The following is a 22,786-nucleotide window of genomic DNA, read 5'->3' on the forward strand; positions in this document are numbered from 1 at the left end:
AAGGGAGTGGGCTCACTCACAATTTTGCCCAAAAACACAGCCATGAATAAAGAATGGTACCAAAACACCCTCCAACAGCAACTTCTTCCAACAATCCAACAACAGTTTGGTGAAGAACAATGCATTTTCCAGCACGATGGAGCACCGTGCCATAAGGCAAAAGTGATAACTAAGTGGCTCGGGGACCAAAACGTTGACATTTTGGGTCCATGGCCTGGAAACTCCCCAGATCTTAAAACTTGGTCAATCCTCAAGAGGCGGGTGGACAAACAAAAGCCCACTAATTCTGACAAACTCCAAGAAGTGATTATGAAAGAATGGGTTGCTATCAGTCAGGATTTGGCCCAGAAGTTGATTGAGAGCATGCCCAGTCGAATTGCAGACGTCCTGAAAAAGAAGGGCCAACACTGCAAATACTGACTCTTTGCATAAATGTCATGTAACTGTCGATAAAAGCCTTTGAAACATATGAAGTGCTTGTAATTATATTTCAGTACATCACAGAAACAACTGAAACAAAGATCTAAAAGCAGTTCAGCAGCAAACTTTGTGAAAACTAATATTTGTGTCATTCTCAAAACTTTTGGCCAGGACTATGTGTGTATATATATAGTTTGGAATCAGTAAGACTATTGCAAAATGTTATTACAATATAAAATAATGGTTTTTATTTTAATATACTTTATCATATAATTTATTTGTGATACAAAGCTTCAACAGCTGTTACTTCAGTCTTAAGCATAATACTTTGCCATGTATGTCATCATACAATTTTTTTATTAACTGTCTAATTTCCAGAAATTATTAGGACATTTATTTTTAAATAAAATATACATTTCTATCAGTTAAAGCTATATAAAATCAATGTATTTTTATAATATAATATAATATGTGTTCTCCATTTATGTCAAATTATTTCACCCATTTATATAAATGATCAGAATTAACAATTATGGCCATTATTAACAAAATCGATTCAGCATCAGATTCAAGTAGGTGGAAATAATGCACAATATGTCATAACACAATAAACACTGCTAAAATATTTATTTAAAATGAATGGCAGGACAATTTATTAGATTATAGCAATAAACTAACCTTATAATATCAGTTTGGTCACACTTTATTTTGGGAACCAATTCTCACTATTAACTAAATATTAACTATGCCTTTTGGCTTAATAAGATCCTAATTTGTAATTGGTAAGGTAGTTGATAAGTTTAGGTATGGTTTAGGCTTAAGGGATCTAAAATATGCTTAATATCCTCAGAATAAGACATTATTATGTGCTTTATAATATGGCAGTAATATGAATGCTAATAAGCAACTGTTTAATAGTGAGATTTGGCCCCTAAACTAAAGTGTTACCAATATTTTATATATTTACATAGGCTATTGTTGTCACTTACAGTGTCCTTTTGCAGTGTCAAGTTAATTTCTGACCCTCTCCACAAGCATGTTAACTGCACTAGTTTGTAGTCACTAGTTTGCATTCTAATAATCATCATAGTTGCACTTGCCTTGATTTTGCTTGCACCACAATCAGTTCCTCTGAGTTGCCGTATGACTGCATCTGTATCGATCGGCTCAGTTGATGTGTTTTTTACCGTGACTGATGGGAAGACACTTGAGCCAGAGTGCTTCAAGCCTGCTAAACATGTTTGAGCGTGACATTATTGTTTTATTTGAACCTTTAATGAAAAGAACTGTCTTGGAGCGATGGTCTGCGGGATGAAGATAAGGATGAATTGTCTTCTGTGAACTTTTCCTTGACTTCCTTCAGCACAGAAAAATCTATTTAGCTGAAAGGCAGACAGAAATGGATTTCAAAGCTCTGTTTGTAAGGGAGCCTGGCTATGCTAGCGATGAATCTAAAATCAAATAAAGTCAGGTTAATTGAGGTTTAATACAATTATAGGATATTGTCGAAGACAGAAACTAGTTGATGGACGTGCCGAGTATGAGTTCATACTGTTCTCACTTGACGTGAATCCAGAAGTCACTTCTGATATTTCAAGGCAACAGATTAATTTAACCACAAACCAAACCAATTTGACTGCGGTTTTAAGGTTAAAAAGTGAAAACAAAACTATTATCTGAAGTTTTTTTTTTTTTTTTTTTTTTTTTATGTAGGGGTTCTGGGAACATTAGTTTGTATAACAATTAGAAAAGATTATGTATTAAATCTTTGTATTAAAACCTTCTGGCAGTGTTTTGGTTACTGAAAAATCAAACAAGAGGCACGGAAACTGCTTTTAGCTCCAATGAATACTGTATTTGGCTATTGGATGCTTTGATATGCTTCAAAATGAACAATGCTGGGTCTCTACAGTCTGTTGGGTGGCATGTTCTCACACCAAATGGAGAAATCCTCAAAGGTCTTTGGCTGAGTGGTTGGCAGTGGATCGGTTGAGGTGGCGTTTGATTATTCATCTGTTTTGGCTTATCGTTCCGTACTAATTCCAAACATTACTGGCTTGAAGTGCTTTTTCGAAAGGGTTTTGAATTTTTGAATAAAGATATGATGGTTCTGCTGGCATGATATGCACAGCTTGGAGGTGGAATGGCTTTTTCCAGGACAGTTCAATCAAAAAGAAAATAATTACACGCATATTTTCAAATCAGCTAGGGCTTTCGGGATTCGTCGTTTCTAATTGACTATTCGATTTTTAAAAATCTTCGATTTAATTTTGCCCGCGTCGAGTAACCGGCAAAAATACCGCATAAGTGCCGCATTTCTCGGACGAGAATCTATGAAACGCATTTTTGTTTTTCAAGGCTGCATTATATATTAAACCAATTTAAAAACATAATTAAGCATAATTGTGAATTTACAAACGCAGGATATGTGCTTCAAGTATTTATATGCGTCGTATGTGCGTCTCACAGCAGCTCTTGCTGTGAGTTTGGGTTTATTATAACGTTCATCTGGGAACGCAACGTGCGCCATTTCATCAGATTTGTAAGGTAAATCATTTATAAACCTCTTTCTCATTATGCTAAGTGTTCATCGCGATTTCAAAATAAATGTTTACACATTTTGATGTCCATATATTCATTAAATTACTGTGGCTATAGCTAGGGCTGGGCGATTCTTTCGATTTTTTTCGATTAATTCGAATTTACGTTTTAAGACGATTTAATTTTTTATTAAATCGAGGTATCGCGATTTTTTTAATAAAAATATTAGATACATTGTAATTGCACCGATGGCAGAATAATTAAGAGGCAATATTGTCCAACCTCATGATGGCGCGCCTAACTAACCGCTGTATTCAGAACGGAAAACAAATAACGCGTTCTGGTAAAATAACGCAAGTCACTAAGGGGACATGATTAGCTGCTTGCTAGCAAGTTAGCCTGTTACATTACAGTGCATACAATTTCACTTACCACATAAACAGAGTAGAGAGATGATTGAAGACAATGGCAAATTATTTGCATATCAGGGCTCTAGAGTGCGACCTAATTTCTCAATGGTGCGACTGGTGCGACCAGCCGTTCAAGGGCAAAAAAAAAAAAACTACTGCGTACGACTATGAAAAAATATTTAGGAGCACCATGTGTGACTGACCCGACCAGCATATTTGTATTTGCGCTGAGTGGAGCTTCAAAGGTTTCTATGTGTTTTGCACGTTGACTAATGTATCTCAAGTGTAGAGAGTGTAAATAAGAGACTGAATGGGCAGTAGCTTCGTTTATCATAATAGAGCTTTGTGATATTGCGAACTAAGATGAGTGACAGCTTTTAATCATTTTTAAGGGAGTTTGTAAACGATGTATTGATTTATTACAACAGTTAAATAAACAAGAAGTTATTATTAAGTGACATACATTGTCTGACTATAACACTATTGCCTGATTTTGCTCTATTTCGTCGTCAAAAGTGGTCTGAAACAAGTCACAGCTGAGCCGCTGCGCATCTCCATTCAAACACAGCGGTGTTTCGTTTATGAATGAATGTGCGTTTTTAAACTAATCTAGAGAAATGATTCAATTTCCCATTCATAAAGAGTCACTTGCTTTATTCTTAAATGAACCATCCGTTCGAACGAATCAAATGAATGATATGATTCAGTAATTAAATCAGTGTCTTACCACCACCTGCTGGCAGATCGTTTCAGTTATTTAAATCATTTAATATTTCTGTGTTCAAAATTGTATATTTTGTATACGATATAAGTGCAAGAGAAAAGCATGGAAATATATATTTTCCTCCCATCTCATATTTATTTGTCTTACAAACATTTACTGTGTCTTGTATGATAAGAATGGTGCCTGGTGGAAAGCGATCACTGATGCAGTTGCAATGTATAGTGCAAAATATATGGTGCCCGTATATATTGTGGAAAAGCTGGGGTTTCTTTACATGCTAAAAGTAGTAGGGGGGGGGGGAATCGATTTAAATCGTAAATCGGATTTTTTGTGAAAAATCGGGGATATTATTTTTAGGCCATATCGCCCAGCCCTAGCTATTGCATTTCTGTGGTAAAGATATCGCCAAATATTAAAGGTTAAATTAGACATTAATTTAAATGTTTAGTCAATATCAAACAAGGATTAGATCGGCAGTGAAGTGTAAGAACAATCATCAGGCCGTTGGCGCCCTCTTCACGCCTTTGTTGTAATGTGTAATGTTGGCATTAGCTCTGTTGTTTATAATGCATTATGCTTTTCAACAGTTATGTGCAATAAAACCATATGATTTCTTGCTTTTGATTCTTTATTTGAGCTAATTATTAACTCATTGCTATTATATATGTATTTTAAGTAATTCTAAAGGCTATTGTTCACTTACATCTATTTTTATTACCACACACAAAATAATAATAATTATAGGACCCTATGAAATCCATTTTATTTTCAATTTTTTTTTTCTGTTAGAATTTTTTCTATACTCTGTTTTAATTGTTAAAATATATATATATTTTTAAATCAAAAAGTCTGTCTAATTAATTGAGTTTTACAGTTTTATTTTTTACCAAAACATTTTCCATTACTTTTCTGGATTCCATTTTAATGTTGTTTTTTTTTTTTTTCTCTCCAAATAATTGATTTCATAAAAAAAAAAAAAAAAACGCTCTTAACTAAAGTTGTTGATTTTTTTTGTGGGAAATTAGTCATTTAGAATAATCATATAATCGATAAATTAATCGATAGATTAATCGATAAAAAAATAGCTGTTAGTGGCAGCCCTTAAATCAGCTTTTTACCATACTTGTCTAGCCTTGTTCTGAAATAAATCAGACTTAGTTGCCAAGACAAAAGTTTATAAAATAGACTATGACTTTCAGCGTATCCATTGGATTTGACCTTATTAACCACAAGAACGAAGGTAAACAATCATTAAAGCAAGCTTTTTATTATTCAAGTTTCAATTTTCATAGTGTTACATATTGATATTTGATTATCCTAATGTCAACATTGGATTTTAGAGAGATGTGATGCAAGACTTACTACTTCAAAAAGACCATTAAATCAAGCTCAAACCAGCTTTAGATGAGTTTTAACTTTTACCTTTGAAACACACAGTATGTGGATTCAGTTGTCACTTCACCGCTGTACAACTCGGTTTGGGTTTTTGGGGTGTGATGCTGCATCCCAAAACATCTCAGGTGCTTATTGTATTTTTGAAACCTTTAAAATGTTTGATTATAAATCTGTAATGTCTGTATTTCTTCCAGGGCAGCACAACTATCTCTGTGCAGGAAGGAACGATTGCATCATTGACAAGATAAGAAGGAAAAACTGCCCGGCATGCCGCTTTCGCAAGTGTCTTCAGGCTGGCATGAACTTGGAAGGTAAGGATCGATTAATGCTCAGGCGGCTTGCTTGAGTCATTTATATCAGTGTTTCTCAACTCCAGTCCTCGGGACCCACTGCTCTGCACATTTTGTATGTTTCTGAGTCTGACACACTCAGTTCAGTTCATGAATCTTTCTACTAATGAGCTGATGATCAAAATCAGGTGCCTTAAATGAGGAAGACATACAAAATGTGCAGAGCAGTGGGTCCCGAGGACTGGAGTTGAGAAACACTGATTTATATGACCTTTATATGCCACTGCACAGGGGCACGAACCAGTGAGCAATTGGGAATGACAATCGAGAGTTTCTAGAAATAATATTTTACACACCATCATGTCCTTCCAATTGTTTTTGTTCCTAATAGATTCAGATTGAATAACTTTGAAGGAAAGAACTGTTTGTATCAGCGTTCGTGAAATGTTGACAAACCAAATAATTTATAGTTTTATAATTTATCAAACAGGTTCCAACTGAGTATTTTTTTTTGCAAACGCGGATTACTGATTCTACAAATCACTTTGGTTTTTTCTTATGCTGTATGCATTTTTTCCAGTCCACGTCCTTAAGTAGGTGATGGAAACATGGTGAGACCAAGGACTGTTTGTTCAGATTTTTCCTTCATGCACAAAAGATGAAGGAAGGTATAAAACGGCCAAAAGCTGTACGAACATGCAGCCGTGCCTCATTGACAGCGCGCTGATGTACTTCGCAGTTATTGGACAGAATTCATCCATCTCTGTGCAAGGCTTTAAAATTGTGGATGATTTATTTGCGTGAAGCACCAAACAGGGAAAAAAAAAAAAAGACCTTGATGCAGTAGCTGCAAACTAAATCTGGGGTTCTACCAGAGAGGCTTTTAGTTGCCATAGAAACATTTATGGCAGAAAATTTAAAAAGTGGGCCAGAATGACATGTGTTTGACGGTAACCTTCAAGAGGCATTCTCACATCAAAACACGTGGCATACGTGTCTCCATTTGTACGGTATCTGTGCTGAAATTCAAAAGATTCATACAAAAACGGACAATGAAATATTACTTTAAGAAATCAGTATAAGTGGGAATATGCCTTATGCGTGGCATGCTCAAATTTCAGCCTCTTCATCGTTTGCCAGTCGTATTACGTGGTAGTCGTATCATATTGAGGAAGTAAGAGCAACCTTATTACTTCACAGTAAATGACTAGAAAGCAAGTCCTATCCTATGGATATTATGGCACTTGATAGCACAGCCTTTAAAAGGGTCCTATTATGCTCTTTTACAAAGTCTTTATTTTGTTGGAGGTGCACTAGAACATGCTCTCATGCTTGGTGGTTTGAAAAACATTATTTTTTTTTACATAATTTACATAATTAAAATAGCTTTCTCCCCAGCCTGGCACAAATGGCTTGATTAGTTCCGGGTTTGATGAAAGCCCGCCTTCTGAAAAACGAAATGTGTTGTGATTGGTCGGCAGTCTCACTGCGTTGCGATTGTTGAACAGCTTAGACAACGTTTCAGTCCTGCCACGCCCCTTCACAAAGCAGCAGGTTCTGTGTACAACTGTTAGCGCAAGCTAGATTGAAGTGATTCTTACGTTTTAAATATTGATATTTTTCTTATGAAAACACATCGGTTCACTACAGGAGGCTTTTATTGACCCCCCCTCCGAGCCATGTGAGGCACTTTTTATTATGGATCGATGCGCTTTATTGGACTTATTTTGGACTGATGGAGAGAAACACCAGTCTATGCCTTTCTAAAGCTTGGGGGTGCCAGGATAATTTTTAGTATAACTCCGATTACATTCGTCTGCAAGAAGGAAGTCATATACACCTAGGATGCATGGAGGGTGAGTAAATAATAGTCTACAGTAGTGTTGGTCCCTATTGTCACCTGCAAGATCGCTGATACATAATATTATCATTATTGTGCTAATTTATTTAATTTTTACGTGCCCGAAACCAGCTCTAGCATAAGGCTAGTTAAGCTATCTACACTGTATGATGAATAAACCTTTTGCACACGTCTACGGTGCGGCTACGCGGCCACCAATGACCCTCACTCTAGTCAATGCTTGTGTTTACATTAGCCACGGCTCCGCATGTGTTTAGACCCTCTATACCGCACACGTCAACGGCGCAGCTCTGACACGGTGACCAGAGCAGTTCGCGGCCACTTGAGTCAATGCTTGCGTTTATACCAGCCACCCTGCGGCTCCCTGAAGCATCCCAGAAGCGGCTTTCCATGCTACATTGCTAAATTTAGGCTCATCCCCCACCTCGTCCCTCCTTGCCTGCCAACTAATTGAATTTCCGTAGGCGGGATTTATTTGAATGATATTCTAAGCTTTGTGACATTATAACATCCGGAAAACAATGCTGTGTAGTCCAAATGAGCCGTTCATTGTAGTTCTTGAAAAGGGATTATTTAAGAACTAAATATCTCCAAGAACTAAATATCTCCCTTGACTAAAATTCAAAAAGTGAAAAAGCATAATAGTTCTTTAATAAAGAACACTGAAAATTGTGGATTTTTTCCATTTCAAAAAGGGCTTCTGGGTCAATGATGTAATGGTGTTCATCTTCATGTTCATCTGTTTTTTTTGTTAAGGCATATTTGTATTAAATGAAAATGCAGTTTTTTGAGGTTAGTTTATTTTGAGTAAGTTTTTTTCCACCACAAAAATGTCCAATATTTCATCACCTTGGAATTATTCACATATTCTTATTTGGTGACAACTTATTTACATTATGTGATGTTACTTTTGTATGCTGCGTACAACAAGTGGTTCTACCTAAAGGAAGGAAAGGAAAGGAGGTGAAGTGAGGCCAAGTATGGTGACCCATACTAGGAATTTGTGCTCTGCATTTAACCCATCCAAGTGCACACACACAGTAGTGAACACACACACACATCGTGAACACACACCCGGAGCAGTGGGCAGCCATTGCTGCGGCGCCCGGGGAGCAGTTGGGGGTTCGGTGCCTTGCTCAAGGGACTCACCTCAGTCGTGGTATTGAGGGTGGAGAGAGTGCTAGTTATTCACCTTCCCCACCGACAATCCCTGCCGGACCTGAGACTAACCCGCAACCTTTGGGTTACAAGTCCGACTCTCTAACCATTAGGCCACAGCTGCCCCCAAGAAGCCTATTGAACCCAAAAACGTTTCTGTGAAACACATTCAATTTCAAGGGGCGTTACCTTTTCCAGAAAGGGAAGTGAACGCCCTCTGCTGTGATTGGCTAACTTGGCTAACCGTATACTCCTTTACAACATGTCGTGTTTTGATACTTGAGATGGCAAGCACTTCAAAAGAGCTCTATATTTTTGAGCTAGAGTCGGATCCTGATTTCAAATCCAGGTGTTACTGAAGGGTTGAAAAGAATAATTTATCTTTCAATCTGGGGAGTTAGATTTGAGTTCTGAAATTTGCATTATGTTTTTATTGTAGAGTCCTATGTCTAGAACATTTTGATTCACCCTTTCATCATGCAGATGCAATTCATAAATACTTTGTCTTTGATACATTTTCAGTATGATGAATATGTTCTGAGAATAGTATAATAATAGTGCAATAATACTGAGAGTAATAGCTAGGTGGTTTTTTTTATCTTCATTTTTATTATTAGTAGTATTATTTTGTCAGAGCCTCAGAGGTGAGTCAGGGAAACGAGGATGAGGCAGATTTAAATGCAGTGTTAATTTTGACAGCAATTTTTTGATTTTGATTTAGTCTTAGTCAGGGGCGGAGTGGCAATTTCCCGGTCGGCCGGCCGAAGGATTTACACAGCGGATGACAAATTGAGCGGGCGCGAGGCAAACGCGACCAGCCTGAGCTTATTAGAATCATTGACGTTACTAAATTCTCCGCGAATAGCGGCCAAATACTCCCACATACTGCCCCCTAAACGTCCAACCAATATTTATATCAGCTGCTCACTCTCTATCAGTGCCGGCCCTCCCTATAGGCGAACTAAGTGGCTGCTTAGGGCCTCGCCGCCACTAGGGGGCCCCCACTAGTGGTCCGAGTCATTACGTTGCAAAGCGCGTGGCTGTCACTAGCCAAGTTTCCATCCAGTTTTTGCACTGTTTTGTTAGCGACAAAGAGAATATGTGTAAAAAAAACCCTGCAAAATTTGCTGTCTACATCCGCTTTTCCTTCCAACCGGCCTTTTACCGATAAAATGGTGTGCGTAATGACCTCATCCCTAAAAAAACGAGCTGTCGCATAAGTTTTGGTGTATCGCAAAAAAAAAAAAAAAAACTGCCCTTGAGCTGTTTCCATACATAATTTCACCTATATTGCGTAAATTATATAGGCTAGTAGCCTGTTCTTTATCCATTTGAAACAAAACCTAATATTAAACTGTATGTTAGCTAATTTTTATTAACAAGTGTCATGAGTTTTTTTTTTTTGTACTTTGTTATAGACTATTTACTTGATCATCAACAATAATCATAAACAGGAGCAGTTGTATTATTATCATTTTTCTGATGAACTTTTATTTAGAAATGGGAATGTTCATTTCGGTTACTTTATTTCTCCTGACAACCGACGGTCGTTAAGACATTTTTAACCGTTAACTTACAAGATTGTTAAATTACAATTAAAGGAAATTTTAATTAATACGCGGCTGTGACCCATTAAAAATACCTACATTTGTTTTCCACGGATTAATTTTATACACGCAAAAAGCAGCATAAACAACAGAGTGTGAGGATTCACGTGGTCACGCACCTGCAGCGCTTCTGCGAACGGAGGAAAACATTATACAGCTATATATAAAATAAATAAAATACATTTATTTTCTAAATAAATTATGAATTAACAAAACGAAAGAAAAAAATGTGAAAATTAGCAGCCTATATCAACCTATGCAGAATTTAGTTTCATTTCTCTGATGCGCTCTTGAGGCATCCTGTTTGTTTCCTTTTTTACAAAAGCACACTGTTTGTTTTTATTGTGAATGTGCATTAATAAAATAAATATTTAGAATAGTTTGGAACAATGTCTTACTCTTAAATGACCACAAACGAAGGAGTAAGTTGTTTCCACTTTTACAAGGGGGGAAAAAAATCAAGTGATCGTGTCGGCGCCTCCTGCGCGCAGTTAAGCATTACTAACTCGACAACGCAGCTTCATTGTCATAATAAAATACAGTCAGCCAAACATATTGAAAAACATGCTATTTTCCCCCTTTTATTTCAGAACAAATCCTTTAAATTTAATGGAACAATGCTCATAACACAAGAACATTGACATTTTTTAATGTTTTATGAAATGTGCAGCAAATGTTTGCTAGCTTATGTCCCGTCGAATAGATCAGTAGGCTCGTTTTTATTAGTTGGCGAAAATGTCAATAGATTTTCGTCATAGTTTTTGTCATTCAAAATGAGTTTTTGTTTCCTTCTGGTTTCGTTTTTGACTGTAAAAAAAAAAAAAAAAAAAAAAAAGTTGACAAATTATTCGCCAACTAAATTAACACTTTTTAAATGCAGCAGTACATTTATTAACTTAGACCTATTATGCACCTTTGTACAAGATGTAATATAAGTCACATATGTCCCCAGAATGTATCTGTGAAGTTTCAGCTCAAAACGCCCCACTGATTATTTATTATATCATTTTAAAAATGCCCATTTTGAGTGGAAGCAGAAATGCTGTTTTAATGCATGGCTCTTTAAATGCAAATGAGCTGCTGCTCCCTGCCCACTTTTCCAGAATAGGGCTGTGCCTTTACAGCTTATACCTCGAATATTCTGCCAAAAAGTATCTGTTTAGTTTTAATTATCATGTTTATCATGCTGATATCATGCATTTTAAAGCCATATTAATTTAAACCTCTGATATAGGGTTTTCTAAGCACACACATCAGAAGCACATGCACAAAAAGCCACTGTCACACAGCATGTGAGTACTAAACTAAGTTTTCTTTCATGTCTTATTGCGCTTAAACTGTCTAATACACACAAGTATATGTTAAAACAAACAGGAGTGACAAAAGCAGTTGGTTATACACCATTGTCACTTGTGAAAACAAAATGGTGGAAATGTGCAGATTAAGGGGCTGTGATATTATAATATGATCCCTTTACCACGTCACCTGGGGAGCGAAATCTGAGTGGCTTTTCATGATATTATTTTCATTAAATCAAAAACAAAGAAGGTAATCTCCAGCAGCGCTATTCAATTGGCGACCCGCTGGCCCAATCCAGCCTGAGGGAAAAGTATGTGCAGATGGTTTGAATTGTTTTTGTACTAATTTGTTTGTCCACAAGGTGATAACACTGGCCTGGACCAGACGGAAAAGTAAAGCAAGCGATGCAAGAACAACAACAAACTACCAGAGACAAGCACTTATCTGAGGGAGTTATTAGATATCCACAACTCTAGTGTAACCGAATATAAAGACAGTGTTATCGGTCATAACTTCAAATACAAAAACTATTTTCAAATGAAGTTGAAAGGCTGTGCATTAGGCTGTACATATACGCTGAGTTGCTTTAGACAGAGCGCCAGTAGCCCTTCAATGGACAAAAATGCACACAATTATGACAAATGCACGGTTTGGGCGAGTTACCGCGTAAACTTAGTCTTAAATGAGTAATAAAGTACCGAATGACCCTAAAGAGTTGAGAGAAAATCAAATATGTGACAGATCCACGTGATGTGCATCAGGTTTTAAAGAGACAGCGCTGATTTTAAAGTGAAACTGCTGAAGTCTGTCATTGACTACGTTTACATGGACACCAGTAATCTAATTAATGACCTTATTCTGAATAAGACAATAATATGATTAAGCTGTTTACATGAGTTGCTTTTAGAATATTCCTTTCATGTTCCCGTTTTACATGTTATAGTACATAGATCGATTAATGACACACATTACGTCCACACGCGACGCTATCAGTTCATCTTCGTTATAGAGTTTCGGATGTTTCGGTTTTAATTTTATAAAAACTTGAAGTGGCTCTGGACATATGCAACAATTTTTTTAGAATGTGTGAGTTAAAATTTGCCATGGTCGCATTTCTGCTCCAAAGCGTCTGCTCCATACAGCGAGCGTTTCAGAGCCAGTCAGTTTTTAGGGAAAAAAAAAAAACACACGCAAGTCGAAAAGCCAGTTTAGTTTTACTTTTTTGTTTGTTTGTTTCCATTTTGAAAACCCTGTTATCTTTGCCGTTTACCTCACATTACGCTTTGGAGGCTTTCTTTTATTTATTTTTTATTAATTGATTTGGTTGCTCAGTGTTTGCGCGCCCTGTAATAAATTGTTTAGTCGGCATATAACACAGCATGTGATGGAGTCCATGCCTCGTTTTATTAGTTTTTGTTAATAAATGATATAAGCTAGTTTTATTTTATTGTTGTTATGCTGTTTAATTAAAAATAACAAATCCATCTTTTAAAAATTTGTTTTAATCTTAAAATTGATAGGTGTAGCCTATATATGTTAGCAAAACCAAGATCATGAATTCGATAGTAAAATTAAAAAGCATCCTAAGACATTCCAATAGCGGAAATCCCGTTCACAAAATTAAAATCACAAATAATACTAATGAAAAAGAACGGGTTGAATGTTAACTACGTTTCCATAAAACTATAAATTATGATAACAGACAAACCATTTATCAGCATTGAGCATTGATTAATCCCATGTTGTAGCAAAAAAAATAAAAATAAATAAAAATGAACCCAATAAGCACGTGCGACCAACTGAGAGCATTAGCCGCGTTCCAGGCAACCCATAACCCGTGTTTTTCCAAAACTTCTACCCGTGAAAGTGCACTGGAAAGGCAGTCAAACCCGTGAATTCCCACCCCTGAACTCGTACTAGATCGACGTACTCCCAGTTCCGAGTTACATCCCGCGAAACAACAATAAAGCCTCTGGGGTGCTTAGATTTTAGGACAATATAACGACGTTGCAATCAAATTATTAATAATATAGCTAAAACTAATAAATGATTAGCGTGACTTGCCTGGAACGCTACAAAGACCTGAGTCGTGGTTTGAAGATATGATTTACGAGCTCAAAAACCTGCCTGGAACGCAGCATTAGTGTGTATCCTGTCACAAAATGTGGCGAAAAGTCCTACACAAGGGTAATAGTGTGATTAAGGTGTGTACATGTCTTCCATAAAGCGACTAAAATAGGAATACTCCACCTGTCTTAATTCGATTTGTGTTTACTCCGATTATGACTTTAGTCGGATTAAATTAATAAAAAATCTCAGTTTACATGGATGCTTCTTAATCAGAGTATTATCTTAATCGCATTAAAATCGGAATATTGTTGTCCATGTAAACGTACTCATTGATGGAAATAAAAGAACAAAAGAAAAAGAGAAATCACTTGACTGCTCTAGTTGCTCATTAACATTTGTAGCTTGAATAAAGAATAATCTGAATAGCTTATGTATGTACGATTTATAGTTTATGCGAAGATTGTTTTAAAAACACTTAAATGAAAAGTTACAAATTACAAAGAGCCAATTAAATGTTTAAAATGATGGCTTTCAATTCTATTGTCAATTATGTAATTCATTTTACTGCTGAATATGCATTTCAATTTAGTTTCTCATTTTATAGGCCCCCCTAGAAAGAGCTCAGGATGACGCCGCCCCTTTGGCCCCCTTCAGATTTTCAGTTCGATAATCTGGCCCTCAAATCAATCTAATTGAGAATCCCCGATCTTCAGAGAAATAACCTGAAATGCAGCAGAAGAACTGAAATATACACAAACTGATGAGGGATAAAACAAAGCACAGGTGTGACTAAATCAGTGAACTAATGAGTAAATACGGTAACCAAAAAGAAATGGAAACAAGGAGCAAAAAAATGTAGTATAAAATAAATTAAACAGAACATTAACCATAACAATACTGTCTTGTTAGAATATTCTAAACGTAGAATATTTCTAAACGTCTAAACGACCCTAACTATTATGTTTAAAAACCTTTAAAAAATGTACAGTGTAGAATATATGACCCTTTAGCAGTTGAGGCGTATAAAATGTACTTGCAGAGTAACATTGTTAAGCACCGATGACATTCGACATAATGTTTGCCAAATTTCTGTTGAGCAAAAAGACATCTCTGGGCCATCTTTAAATCCTTTGAAATCAAATTTGAAATGAGTTGTTTTGACAAAAAGCAGTTTAAAAAGAGTAAACTCTTCTCTGTTTGTTTGTTTTACCAACGGATGGATCCTCAGATGGTTGCATTTATGAATACTCCATTAATGATGTTACTCATTAGTTGTGACTGCAAGCTGTCAGAAACAATGACTGACCTCCCACCGCATCATACCCACACAACTTTCCTTTATTTACAGATGCAGTACAATGATACAAAAACCAATGATGTGAAACTCCCAACAGCTCAAATTATGAATCATTATTATAAGGCAAAGAGACATCATTTTTGTTCATTAAAACACTGCAACTTACAAAATAAAACAAACAATGAAAATATTCAGTGTGGTGAAATCAAAACCGTATTCTGCATACCTCAAGATTGTCTCATAAATGACTTAATTTGGTGCAGTTATATTTAAATCAGATTTTAAACTCTACCAACTGTAGGACGGCCGACTGGATCCACAGAAAATGTCACTTTGTACTTGAAAGTTTCAACTCTTGCAAGTTTAGCTTTTTTGAAGATAGTTTCAATAGACTATCCTTCATACAACTTGGCGGATATGCTTTAAACTAGATTTTCAAAAGATTGCTTTTCTATTCATCTTTGACATCCTTGTCACTGACAAGGATGCAACAGAAGCTATGGGGATTAATTTCCCAGCGATTGTATCAAGACACAAATGATAAAAGTGTATTTAGTCACGGATTTAGTCATGCAGGAAACTAAGTCACTGTGCACCGTTATGCCTTGTTCTCAACATTCGCATTGAGTTAATAATCTTTAATATTAATCGTTTCTTTTCTTCATTTTTAGCTCGGAAAAACAAGAAACTGATGCGATTACGTGGTCATTCGTCCTCGAGTGAGCAGGCCCCGGCTCTCCCTGATGAGCGCATGTGTTCGCTGGTGCCCAAAGCCATGCCCCAGCTGGTGCCCACCATGCTGTCCCTGCTCAAAGCCATTGAGCCTGAGATCATCTACGCGGGCTACGACAGCACCATCCCGGACACCTCCACCCGCCTCATGACCACACTTAACCGCCTGGGAGGCCGCCAGGTCGTCTCCGCAGTCAAGTGGGCCAAAGCCCTTCCTGGTGAGTCTTTAATATTAGCTGATATACAGTTAAACATTACACAACCTTTTGTTCTGAATCTTTATTTTCCAGTTTATGAAACAATCCTTGAAACGATCTATTTTGTTTTGTTTTGAATAATTATTTTCCAATTTATTCCTGTAAAGCTGCTTTGAAACTGTGTTTTGTTTTGTTTTGAATCGTTAATTTTTTTATCATTATTTTTCATTTTATCCCTGTAAAGCTGCTTTAAACCAGTTTGTTTTGTTTTTTTGTTTTGAATCATTATTTTCCCATTTATCCCAGTAAAGCTGCTTTGAAACAGTGTTTTTGTTTTGTTTTGTTTTGTTTTTTAATCATTATTTTTCATTTTTTCCCAGTAAAGCTGTTTTGAAACAGTGTTTTTTATCATTATTTTTCATTTTATCCCTGTAAAGTTGCTTTGAAACAGTGTTTTGTTTTGTTTTTTGTTTTTTTAATCATTATTTTTCATTTTTTCCCAGTAGAGCTGCTTTGAAACAGTCTGTTTTGTTTTGAATCATTATGTTCCCATTTATACCTGTAAAGCTGCTTTAAACCAGTTTGTTTTGTTTTTTTGTTTTGAATCATTATTTTCCCATTTATCAGGGTTTCCGCGGGGTCTTAAAAAGTCTTAAAAAGTCTAAAATTTAAAAATCAAAATTTTAGGCCTTAAAAAGTCTTAAATTCGCTGTTCTAGGTCTTAAATAATTTTACACAGGTCTTATTTTTCCGATGTCCATGTAACGATACCTCTAAAGCTCATTTAAATTCTCTTTCTGTTGTTTCCGTGGTGTTGTAGTTCTTTATTTCACTATTCCAAATATAATTTGCTGTATTTAAACTACAAATGAGACCAACATGCAATAGCCAATCAGCTTTCTGTTATTGGCGCGAGTCTCTCTGGATTGTACCGCAGAAGTAAAATAGATTTAACTTTTTAGCTATGGGGAAGTGCAAGTTTAGTGATACTTGGCTTGTAAAAACTGAATATAGGGCTTGGCTAAGGCCAGTTGCTAACAACTAGATTTTTTTCCTCCCTCTGTGGAAGTTACTGCGTCTTCAGAATCGCAGTAGCAGAATACAGGTCAAACTACCTTTTCTGTGTATAATGTTCTCAATAATAATAATAAATATAGGTCGAGCTAGCTGACCGCCAGCCTTCGAGATACTTTTAAAATGTTTTTTTTTTTTTTACTTGCCCGACCGAACAAACCGCCTGATTAAAACTGAAGTGACCAAAACAACTAGCGAAGCAGCGAAAGGCAAGAAAGATTTATATTTTAATACATTCAACGTAAACAGAAATTGATAATGGATAGTGCATTTCTGGTCTATTTGTGACATACTTTAAAACAAATGAATGTAACAGCACTCTAAAGAAACACTCTGAGGTAAAAATTTTAAATGTATAGTTTATTTATTGATATAGTTCAGTAATATACCAAGTGAGCTTTTTGCTGAATATTCTCACAATTACAAATGTTACATTAATTTTAGCTCAATATACAAGTAGTTACTTACATATTAGACAAAATATTTCCACTGTTTTGTTCTGTTTCACCAATGAAAATAGTTCCAAACAAGGATCGCAGCAGAAGCATTCTCCTAGCAACGTTTTGCTATGATTCAGCGTTTTGCTCGAATCAGTTGAAATAACTCGCTCATGAAGTGACTTACCGCCACCTGCTGGTAGTTTAGTGTGTTTAAAAGTATGCCTCCACACCCAACATTTCTAATTTATATATTTATAAATCAATAAATGTATTTAAAACATTAATCTGACTTTTAATTTTGCAGTGTAAATTATGTAATCTCACTGCTAACAGCCATTTAGAATTTATTGATAAATTCATAAAATAAATTTCAAAGGTAATGCATACATTTCAAAAGTAAAAAAAAGGTCTTTATAAAGGTAAATCAAATATGCAGATTTAAGATGTAAAAGCTAATAGAGCACTGATGAATATATTGCTTCAGATTTTTTTTTTTACATCAGATATTTCTAGTGGTACTTTTATGGGGATAGTTTGTGTGGAATAGTATCTGCTGATATGAAAAGTTCACTGTATATCGTAGTAATAAATTTAATTTATGAAAGCCATGAAATTGTGTTTACTTTTTACATTAAACACATTAAATATTACATATATGCATGTAATATAATATTTATTTTAGTGGTGGGCCGTTATCGGCGTTAACGTGCTGCGTTAACGTGAGACTCATATCGCGCGATAAAAAAAATATCGCCGTTAATCTATTCTCAAAGTTGGGTTGGGAGCTGGGTCTAAACTACGCAAGATATGAAGACTTTCACTTTGATATTTTAGCGGGGATAACGTGCCTACCTAGTTGAATTGCACTGTAGGGGGCGAGAACGAGTCTTCAACTTCTGTGAAATTACCACATCAAATGAGACGTGCAAACATGGATGCAGTTATGAAGCCGCTTCAGGGCAGGTGCGTGCGTTGCTAGACCCTTTTTACCGGGGCACGTGCCCCAGTGAAAATCTGCTGCTGTGCCCCAGTAAAATCTCAAGTTTGAGTTATAATTTACTTTGATAATCCCGAAATAAAGACATTTAACTATATGCAACAACTGAATTGACGCTTCTAAAAGCAACGCAGTTTATTGTAAGATGCACGCAGATAGGCTATCCATACCCGCGCGCCTGTGTATATTTTACGGGAACGCGCACGTCGTACAGCCTTTTGCGCAAAAGTACTTGGTTACACAAGTTTGTATAGTTAATTGTGTTGTAAATGCAATTGTCAAGAAGTTTGTAATGCATTTTGGAAACAGGAGATGAGCGCCTGGTCTAATGCGCCACCTGGCTTGAGAAACCCGTTCTCAAAGACTTACTTTTAGTCATTATTTGGGTAGCACACATATTCTGAATGCCTTCAAATTAGCCATTTTAATCTAGATTAATCTAGATTAATTTCATTATTTAATCTAGATTAATCTAGATTAAAAAAATTAATCTATGCCCACCTACAATTTATTTCCATTACAGGTTTCGGTCTTAAATTTCATATAAGGTGGTATTAAAAAGGTCTTAAAAAGTCTTAAATTTCACTTGTTCATATCTGCAGAAACCCTGTTTATACCAGTAAAGCTGCTTTGAAACAGTGTTTTTGTTTTGTTTTGTTTTGTTTTGTTTTTTAATCATTATTTTTCATTTTTTCCCAGTAAAACTGCTTTGAAACAGTGTTTTTTATCATTATTTTTCATTTTATCGCTGTAAAGGTGCTTTGAAACTGTGTTTTGTTTTGTTTTGTTTTGAATCATTAATTTTGTATCATTATTTTTCATTTTATCCCTGTAAAGCTGCTTTAAACCAGTTTGTTTTGTTTTTTGTTTTGAATCATTATTTTCCAATTTATCCCTGTAAAGCTGATTTGAAACAGTCTGTTTTTTTTTTTTAATCATTATTTTCCTATTTATCCCAGTAAAGCTGCTTTGAAACAGTCTGTTTTTTTTTTGTTTTGTTTTGTTTTGAATCATTATTTTCCAATTTATCCCTGTAAAGCTGATTTGAAACAGTCTGTTTTTTTTTTAATCATTATTTTCCTATTTATCCCAGTAAAGCTGCTTTGAAACAGTCTGTTTTTTTTTGTTTTGTTTTGTTTTGAATCAATATTTTCCAATTTATCCCAGTAAAGCTGCTTTGAAACAGTTTTATTATTATTATTATTATTATTATTATTATTGTTTTCCATTTCATTCCTGTAAAGCTGCTTTGAAACAGTCTGTTTGTTTAGTTTTTTTGTTTTCTTTTATTTTGAATCATGATTTTCCAATTTATCCCTGTACATTTTCTTTGAAACAATCTGTTTTGTTTTGTTTTGTTTTGAATCATTATTTTCTGGTTTATCCCTGTGAAGCTGTTTTGAAACAGTTTGTTTGTTTAGTTTTTTTGTTTTCTTTTATTTTGAATCATGATTTTCCAATTTATCCCTGTACATTTTCTTTGAAACAATCTGTTTTGTTTTGCTTTGTTTTGAATCATTATTTTTTAACTTATCTTTCTTAAGCTGCTTTGAAACAGTCTGTTTTTTTAAATCAATACTTTCCAATTTATCCATATATGTCTGTTTTTTTTTTTTAAGAATCATTGTTTTCCAATCTATCCCTGTTGAAACAATCTCTTTTATTTTAGAATAATCATTTTTATGGAGTGCCATTATAGCAGCTTTATAAGGCACTTTACACAATAAAACAAACTGATAAAAATGCAGAACAGAACAAACTAAAAGAACAGACTGGAATATAAAATGTACGATAATCAAGAAAAGCTAACCTAAAAAAATGACCCTTTTAAGTAAAATACTTAGATTCTGTGCATCTCTACTAAAAGAAGTGAATTCCAAAATCTAGGAGCGTAGGATGAGGATGAGAAAGCTCTGTCCCCTACAGATCGCAAACGTTTCTGTAGAACAGGCAGTAAACCAGCTTGTGAGGAGTGCAACAGGGTGCTTGGGTGTATATAAAGTTAAAAGTGCAAACAAATACTGCGCCAGACCATGCAGTGCCTTATATGTGAGCAGAAGGATTTTAAAATCAATTCAGAACCTGACCGGAAGCCAGGATTTTAAAATTGGAGTGATGTGTTCATGTCTCCTGACTCCAGTCTGGATCCTTGCAGCAGAATTTCGCCCACATTGCAGTTTGTTGAGTGTAGTTTTAGGAACCCCAGCAAGAAGTGCATTACAGAAGTCAATGCGGGAAAATACAAAACTATTAATAAGCCTTTCAGGCACAGGGAGATGGGGGGAAAAGGAGTTCTTAACATATTGGTCAAAAGACACGCTCAAATTAAATATAACTCCTACATGTTTTAATTTAGTTTGCAACTCCAAAACAGAGCCATCCATATTTAAAATTAGTGCCAATAAGCAAGACCTCTGTTTTTTTTTTTTTTTTTTTCTCTTTCATTATTAAGGCACAGAATGTTTTGGAACATCCATGCTTTTTTCTTAGAAATGCAATGTATTAAAAAAGAAACATCCACATTTTGACCAGGCTTAGAATGATTATAAATCTGAGTGTCGTCTGATAAAAAAATGCACAATGAAGCCCAAGTGATCTTAAAAGCAGTCCAAGGGGAAATATATAAATGCTTAAAAGTAAAGGGCCTAAAATTGAACCTTGAGGAACGCCCGTTGGGACAGAGCCAATCTCAGACCTAAGACCACTCATACAGACAAACTCTCTGGCAATCGAAACAATCTGTTTTTTGTTTTGTTTAGTTTTTTTTGTTGTTTTATTTTTGTTTAGAAACATTATTTTCCAATTTATCCCTGTAAAGGGGCTTTGATTTTTGCTTTGGTTTTTTGTGTTGTTTTTGTTTTAAATCATTGGGCCCTATCATACACCTGGTGCAAGCGTTTTTTGATAGTTTCAACTTGAAGTCCAGCGTCATGTTGTTTATATAGCAAATGTGACTTAAAGGTTGTATCAGCGATTTCTAGCCTAAAACATAAAGTGTCAATTTCAGCTGAGCTTTCTTCACGATCCGCTCGCTGCCTGCCCCATAAATTGTCTGTGAAAAAACCGCGTCTCTCTGGTCAGCCTAGGGTCGGAGGCGGAGCGAAAGTCCACAACACCAAACCCCTGACGCTGATTGGTTGGAACACTGTTTGTTTATGTGGGGAAAGGTTGGTAGTGCCGATTGTTTTTTTGGCATATCTCGGACCCTAGGCTGACCAGAGAGACGCGGTTTTTTCACAGACAATTTATGGGGCAGGCAGCGAGCGGATCGTGAAGAAAGGTCAGCTGAATTTGACACTTTATGTTTCAGGCTAGAAATCGCTGATACAACCTTTAAGTAGCATGGGTAAATTTGTAGCAATAGCCAACAATACATTGTATGGGTCAAAATTATCGATTAGGACATGAAGTAAAGATCATGTTCCATGATGATATTTTGTTAATTTCCTACCTCAGTTTTCCAAAACTTAATTTTGATTATTAATTTGCATTTCTAAAAACTTAATTTGGACAAATTTAAGGTGTCCAAATAAGTAAGGTGATTTTCTCAATATTTTGACTTTTTTTGCACCCTCAGATTCCAGATTTTCAAATAGTTGCATCTCGGGCAAATAGTGTTCTATCCTAACAAACCATACATTAATGGAAAGCTTATTTATTACTGGTCTAAAAAACGAGGTGTGTTACTGCCCTTAGTGCCATGGTACAAGTGCAACTGGCTTTTAAAGAGAATGGGAGATGAGACTTATTGCACGTGATGCCCAACACACCCATTGCTTATTAAGAGCATAGGTACAACCCTTTTGGACTATACGTCTGGCACACTGACCGTTTTTTTCCATCATTAAACAAGCAAAATCGGATTTGGACACGCCCTAAGTGCACCTGCGCCATGCGCTTACGTCGTTACGACAGGGCCCATTATCTTCCAATTTACCCCTGTAAAGCTGCTTTAAAACATTCTGTTTTGTTTTGGTTTTTTGTGTCGTTTTGTTTTTTGTTTTGAATTCATTGGGCTCTATCATACACCTGGCGCAATGCAACGCCAGGCGCAACGCAAGTGTTTTTAGCTGGTTTCAGCCCGACGCAGTTATCATTTTCTTGTCCAGCACCACGTTGTTTAAATAGCAAATACACATGCTCCAATCTGTTCACCCATGGCCATGCTGGTCTGAAAACGAGGTGTGATCACTCACACTGTTGGCACGTTGCTATTTTGAGTCAACTGAAAACGATTGCGCCATTGGCTGTCTAAAATCTGGTCTAAAGTAAAT

General features: G+C 35.8%; 1 protein-coding gene across 1 annotated transcript in view; it reads left to right on the top strand.

Moving 5' to 3' along the window:
- The first annotated feature begins 5,689 nt into the window (after positions 1-5,689).
- The window catches only part of LOC141292162 (glucocorticoid receptor-like), a 38,752-nt gene continuing 21,655 nt past the window's right edge, over positions 5,690-22,786 (top strand). The window contains exons 1-2 of the mRNA XM_073824112.1: positions 5,690-5,801; positions 15,744-16,022. Coding sequence (XP_073680213.1) covers positions 5,789-5,801; positions 15,744-16,022 — 292 coding nt within the window. The 5' untranslated portion in view covers positions 5,690-5,788. The remainder of the gene's footprint in view (positions 5,802-15,743; positions 16,023-22,786) is intronic.

This window comes from Garra rufa, chromosome 19, assembly GCF_049309525.1.
Source record: "Garra rufa chromosome 19, GarRuf1.0, whole genome shotgun sequence".
Lineage (NCBI taxonomy): Eukaryota > Metazoa > Chordata > Actinopteri > Cypriniformes > Cyprinidae > Garra > Garra rufa.